Source organism: Columba livia, chromosome 1 (assembly GCF_036013475.1).
Source record: "Columba livia isolate bColLiv1 breed racing homer chromosome 1, bColLiv1.pat.W.v2, whole genome shotgun sequence".
Taxonomy (NCBI): Eukaryota; Metazoa; Chordata; class Aves; order Columbiformes; family Columbidae; genus Columba; species Columba livia.
Window position 1 is genome coordinate 210,277,108 of NC_088602.1, and position 5,877 is coordinate 210,282,984.

The 5,877-nt window shown below is 55.3% G+C and overlaps 1 protein-coding gene across 1 annotated transcript; it reads left to right on the plus strand.

Annotated features, from left to right (window-relative positions):
• The first annotated feature begins 3,558 nt into the window (after nt 1-3,558).
• Nucleotides 3,559-4,684, plus strand: LOC102096677 (calmodulin, striated muscle). The gene is made up of 2 exons (XM_005504320.3): nt 3,559-4,288; nt 4,483-4,684. The coding sequence occupies exon 1, from the start codon at nt 3,801-3,803 to the stop codon at nt 4,248-4,250; it is 450 nt and encodes a 149-aa protein (XP_005504377.1). The 5' UTR covers nt 3,559-3,800; the 3' UTR covers nt 4,251-4,288; nt 4,483-4,684.
• Nucleotides 4,685-5,877: the final 1,193 nt, after the last annotated feature.

Below are 5,877 nucleotides of genomic sequence, written 5' to 3' on the forward strand. Positions count from 1 at the left end.
GCACAGTCAAAATCAAGGGGTGGCTTGAGCTTCTTCCTAGAGAGTCCTGCGAAGGTGGGAGGCAACGGGTGCTGGGGATGGGGAGGGATGGGTGATGGTGACAGGGAGGTCATGGGTGCTGACAATGGGTGCTGGTCATGGGGAGATCATGGGTGCTGGGGGTGGTGATCGGGAGGTGATAGGTGCTCATGATGGGGAGATCATGGGTGCTGGTGATGGGGAGGTCATGGAAAGGTGACAGGTGATGGTCATGGGAAGGTCATGGGTGCTGGTCATGGGGAGGTGACAGGTGATGGTGATGAGAAGGTGATAGGTGCTCATGATTGAGGGGATCACAGGTGCTCGTGATGGAGAAGTCACGGGTGCTGGTCATGGGGAGGTCGTGGGAAGGTGACAGGTGATAGTGATGGGAAAGTCATGGGTGTTAGTCATGGGGAGGTGACAGGTGATGGTGATGGGAAGGTCATGGGTGCTGGTCATGGGGAGGTGACAGGTGATGGTGATGGGAAGGTCATGGGTGCTGGTCATGGGGAGATGACAGGTGATGGTGATGGGAAGGTCATGGGGTGCTGGTCATGGGGAGGTGACAGGCGATGGTGATGAGAAGGTGATAGGTGCTCATGATTGAGGGGATCACAGGTGCTTGTGATGGAGAAGTCATGGGTGCTGGTCATGGGAGGTGATGGAGAGGTGCTGGTGATGGGTGCTGGTCATGGGGAGGTGATAGGTGCTCATGATGGGGGGGATCACGGGTGCTGGTGATGGAGAAGTCATGGGTGCTGATGATGGGGGGGTGATGGGGATGGGTGCTCATGATGGGGGGGGAAATCATGGTTTCTGGTGATGGGGAGGTCATGGGAAGGTGACAGGTGATGGTCATGGGAAGGTGTCAGGTGATGGTGATGGGAAGATCATGGGTGCTGGTCATGGGGAGGTGACAGGTGATGGTGATGAGGAGGTGATAGGTGCTCATGATGGGGGGATCATGGGTGCTTGTGATGGAGGAGTCATGGGTGCCAGTGATGTGAGGTGATGGAGAGGTGATGGGTGCTCATGATGGAGGGGAATCATGGTTTCTGTTGATGGGGAGGTCATGGGTGCTGAAAATGGGTGATGAGGAGGTGGTAGGTGCTTGTGACAGGTGGTGATCATGGGTACTGGTGATGGGGGGGTGGTGGGTGCTGGCAATGGGGATGCAACAGGGACACCCAGCATGGCGCGATCCCTTCATCCCGAGTGACCCAGAGCCCCCACACCCAGCCCACCCCCATTTCAGAGCTCAAACAGCTCCCCCCACAACTTGAACAAACACCTTAATCCTCCAGGGTTTTGGAAACACCTGGTTTTCTGTTGGGGTTCAGCCAGCTCCCCCTCCTCTCGGCTCCTCGCTCAGCTGCCCGCGGCTTTTCACGGCAATTTGGATCTGATCTTATTAACTCCAGAGCAGAACAACAAGCGCGGGCAATTAGACAGACAATTAGGGAGCAGCTCGTTGCACAAGAGGAGCTGCCAGGACCTCCTCTTGCCAGACAGGTTTCCAGCACAGATCGGCCAACTCCTCCCTCCAAATGCCACATTTAATGTCCCCAGAGCCTTTTTCAGGCGAGGTTTTCCTCAAGATGATCCCCTCCCAGACTTTGTCCCACCTGGAGACCTCATTTCCCACGCGTTCCTCAGTTGTCCCATGGATTGGTTTTTGGTTTGTGGCTTTTCCCTCCAAATCCCACAGGTCTGATTCCTCGCTGAGTTAAACTGGGGTAAGCTGGTGGTGTTTTCTGGTAGCCAAGAAAGTCAACCTATCTTCTGCTGTGGAACCTGACCATCTGGTCCATTAGCTCATTGGCCCGGCTGGTGAAGGTCACTTGGCTGTTATGGTCACATAGGAAAGAGGGACGGATGGTTGGAGGGACAGGTAGATGGATGGCAATGTGAACATATAGATGGATGGACAGATGGTGGGAGAGTTGACTGGATGAACAACTGGGCAGATGGATGTGCGGGTGGATGGATGGATGGATGGATGGATGGATGGATGGATGATAATGTGGGGTTGGGTGGAAGGATGCACACATGGATGGATGGATGGATGGATGGACTGATGGATAAATGACAATGTGGTTAGGTGGATATATGGGCATATGGATGGATGGTTGGTGGGATGGATGGATGGATGGATGGATGGACTGATGGATGAATGACGATGTGGTTAGGTGAATATGTGGACATATGGAGGGATGGTTGGTTGGTGGGATGGATGGATGGATGGATGGATGGATGGATGGATGGATGGATGGATGCATGGTTGATAAGGTGGTTAGGTGGGTAGAGGGACATACAGATGAATGGTTGTGTGGATGGATGGATGGATGGATGGATGGATGGATGGATGGATGGATGGATGGATGGATGAATAGATGATAATGTGGATGAGTGGAAGGATGCATACATGGATGGATGGATGAATGATAATGTGGTTAGGTGGATATATAGACATATGGATGGATGTTTGGTTGGTGGGATGAATGGATGGATGGATGGATGGTTGATAAGGTGGTTATGTGGGTAGAGGGACATACAGATGAATGGTTGGGTGGACGCAAGGGTGGATGTTAATGTGATTAGGTGCACAGATTGACACATGGATGGATGGTTGGGTGGCTGGATGGATAAATAGGATAAATAGTAGGATGAGAGGAAACAGCCTCAAGTTGTGCCAGGGGAGGTTGAGGTTGGATCTTGGGAACAATTTCTTCCCCAAAGGGCTGTGGGGCATTGGAACAGGCTGCCCAGGGCAGTGCTGGAGTCACCAGCCCTGGAGGGCTGGACAGACGGACATGAGGTTCTCAGGGACATGGTTTAATGCTAGAGCTGGGTTATGGTTGGACTCAATAATCTTCAGGGTTTCTTCCCACCAAAACGATTCTGCGATTCTCTGAATGGGTGAACAGATAAATGGATGGATGGACAGATGGCAGGGTGGATGGACAGATGGACAGGGAAGCAGCCCTCATCATCATTTCCCCCTGAACCCCGCTGTACTCCCTGTTGTAAGAGATGAGTAAAAATTAAAGCAGGTCATGACAACACTCACCCAGCCCCAGGGTTAACCCCTGACTAACCAGGGCAGAACCCATGACACCTGGTGCACGACCACGTCAGCTGCCCCTGGGGCGATGGGGCCATTCCCGGGGAGCCCAGCCGAGGTGTCACGGCTGATTCAGGTCCCCGTCAGCACGGAGATCATCAGCTCCAGGCAGCCGGGCTCTGCCTGGACCTGCACGAGCGAACACTCCCACGGCAGGTTTGACACGCTGCCAGCATCGCCGTGGTGGCCCTGGGGTGGGGACACCAAGAGGAGTCTTCTCCCCCACCATGTAGGGCTGGAGGGCTTTGCACAGCTCCAAACCCATCAAAACTACCTTAAAATAGGAAAAAAATAGCACGTATCACCCTCCTCCCACCAGCACCCTGCCTCTCCCCGAAACCGGTGCTTTGCTGCAAGCCTCAACGCAAATCCTTTAATTATAGGGTTCGTTAGGACACAGCCCCATGAAATGCCACCAGCAGAGCAAGCGGGACAAGGTGGCCCAAGGTTGCTGGTGGTCACGCTTCTCGGACACCCCGAAATCCCCGCCCGCTCTGCCGGGGTCCGGCTGAACCTGCCGACCGGGTGGTTCAGCCTCTCCCGTGCGCCCCAGCTCCTGCCTCTTCCTCCTCCTCCTCCTCCTCATTGGGGAGGAGGCCCCATCGGCGCCTCCCCGGCGTGCCGGGGCAGAGCTGCGTGCGAGCGAGGGAGCATCATGGCCGAGCGGCTGTCGGAGGAGAAAATTGCCGAATTCAAGGAGGCTTTTTCCCTTTTCGACCGCGACGGGGATGGTCGTATCACCACCAAGGAGTTGGGCACCGTGATGCGCTCGCTGGGGCAAAACCCCACGGAAGCGGAGCTGCAGGACATGGCAGTGGAGGTGGACACGGACGGCAGCGGCACCATCGACTTCCCCGAGTTCCTCTCGTTGATGGCGAGGAAGATGAGGGACACGGACAGCGAGGAGGAGATGCGCGAGGCTTTCCGTGTCTTCGATAAGGACGGCAATGGCTACATCAGCGCGGCAGAGCTGCGGCACATCATGACCAACCTGGGCGAGAAGCTGACGGACGAGGAGGTGGACGAGATGATCAAGGAGGCCGACTTCAATGATGACGGCCAGGTCAACTACGAGGAGTTTGTGAGGATGATGACGGAGAAGTGAGGTTCCCCCACCACCCACTTCCAACTCCCAACCTGCAGGTAAATCCCTGGGATGCGTCTTCGTGCCCGACGTCCATGAAAAGCCCCAGACCAAAGGGGTCCACCCCACCCATTGCAACAGCCATCCCAAGTCTTTCATCTCCCCCATCCCAACCACTTCCCACCCTGCAACTTGTCGGAAAAAAATCAATGTTCATGGTGCTTTTTACAATTTTTCCCTAATTTCTTCATAGGGAACAGAGGTCACGGTGGCCCCCCAGCCCCTCTCTGCCTTTTTTTTGCCATCCCGGGTTGGAAAAATCCTCTTTTATCCCAACCAGAGCATCACCAGCAAGTATCTGCGTTGGATACGGGCATCCCACCTGGTAGGATGGGTCTGCGGGTGCAGATGGACCTGGGGGGTTCCTCTCTGCTGCCCGCCCAATGGGACACACCTCTCAAGTCCATAGAGGTTCCGATGGCCACCACATGTCCCTCAACACCATGTTGAGTCCAATAAAGAAATGTCCCGCCATGTCCTGGTGGCTGCCAGTGCTTCATTCAGCGTCTCTTTGGGGGTCCTTGCTGAAAAGCAACCCCCCCAAATCAAGGGTATCAACACAAACCTGGCCAGGGTCAAGCCCCACATCATCCCCATCCTCTTCCTCACCCATCCTGTTTCCCTACAAGCTGGAAAGATTCTCCCTGTGGGTGCAGCCTCCCAGGTTGTGGCCACCCCCACCCCAAATTCCCATCGCTTTTGGGGTCTCCTGTCTGCACCCCCAGGGTGTTGGAGGCCCTTTTCTCCTCCCCCATCAAGCTAAGCAGAGATTTGGCAGCTGGATTTAGCCCTAATCCCCATCCCAAAGATAAATCAACCAGGATTCACCTTTCCTGGCCATAATCCACCCCGTGACTCAGTTTCCCCACAAAGAAGGTGAAACCAAATTGCAGCAGCCCTCCCACCCCCAGGCTGGGATGATTCCCTACATGCAGAAATCAATTACAATGGGTCTGATTAATGCTCAGTCACTAACGAGCCAAGGGGAGGTGGAGTGAGGAGGACGTAGCTGGGAACATGGCGGCTCCAGGGATGTTCGAGCCACCATGAGGACTTCAGGTTAGACATGAGGAGGAATTGTTGGCCCTGAGGGTGGCGAGAGCCTGGCCCAGGTTGGCCAGAGAGGTGGTGGATGAACCATCCCTGGAGACATCCCAGGCCAGGCTGGACGGGGCTCTGAGCAACCTGAGCTGCTGAAGATGTCCCTGCTCATGGCAGGGGGGGAACTGGGGGAGCTTCGAAGGTCCCTTCCAACCCCAAAATATTCCATGATTCCACGATTCTACGATTCGATACCTTCACCCCCCACCTCCAGCCCATCCCCAGCACCGGGATCTTTGCCAATCCCAGTTGTTTACCCAACGCTGGGAAAACCAGGCAGGTTCCTGCACGCCGGGCGGTGGAGCCGAGCACACCCACGCTCATCCCACCCCAGCCACGGTCCCCAGCACCGTCACCACGTGCTGCCCTCTTGCTCGCACACCCAACCTACCCGCAGCTCTGCAGGACACAAAAATGGGGCAAAACCCAGCAAAATAAAGCCCCAAATCCAGCAAAATCAAGACAAGCAAAGAGACCATCCCACTCA

Bases quoted from the DNA above. Each gene is read 5' to 3' on its own strand.
- LOC102096677 (XM_005504320.3), top strand. From the start codon at position 3,801: ATGGCCGAGCGGCTGTCGGAGGAGAAAATTGCCGAATTCAAGGAGGCT.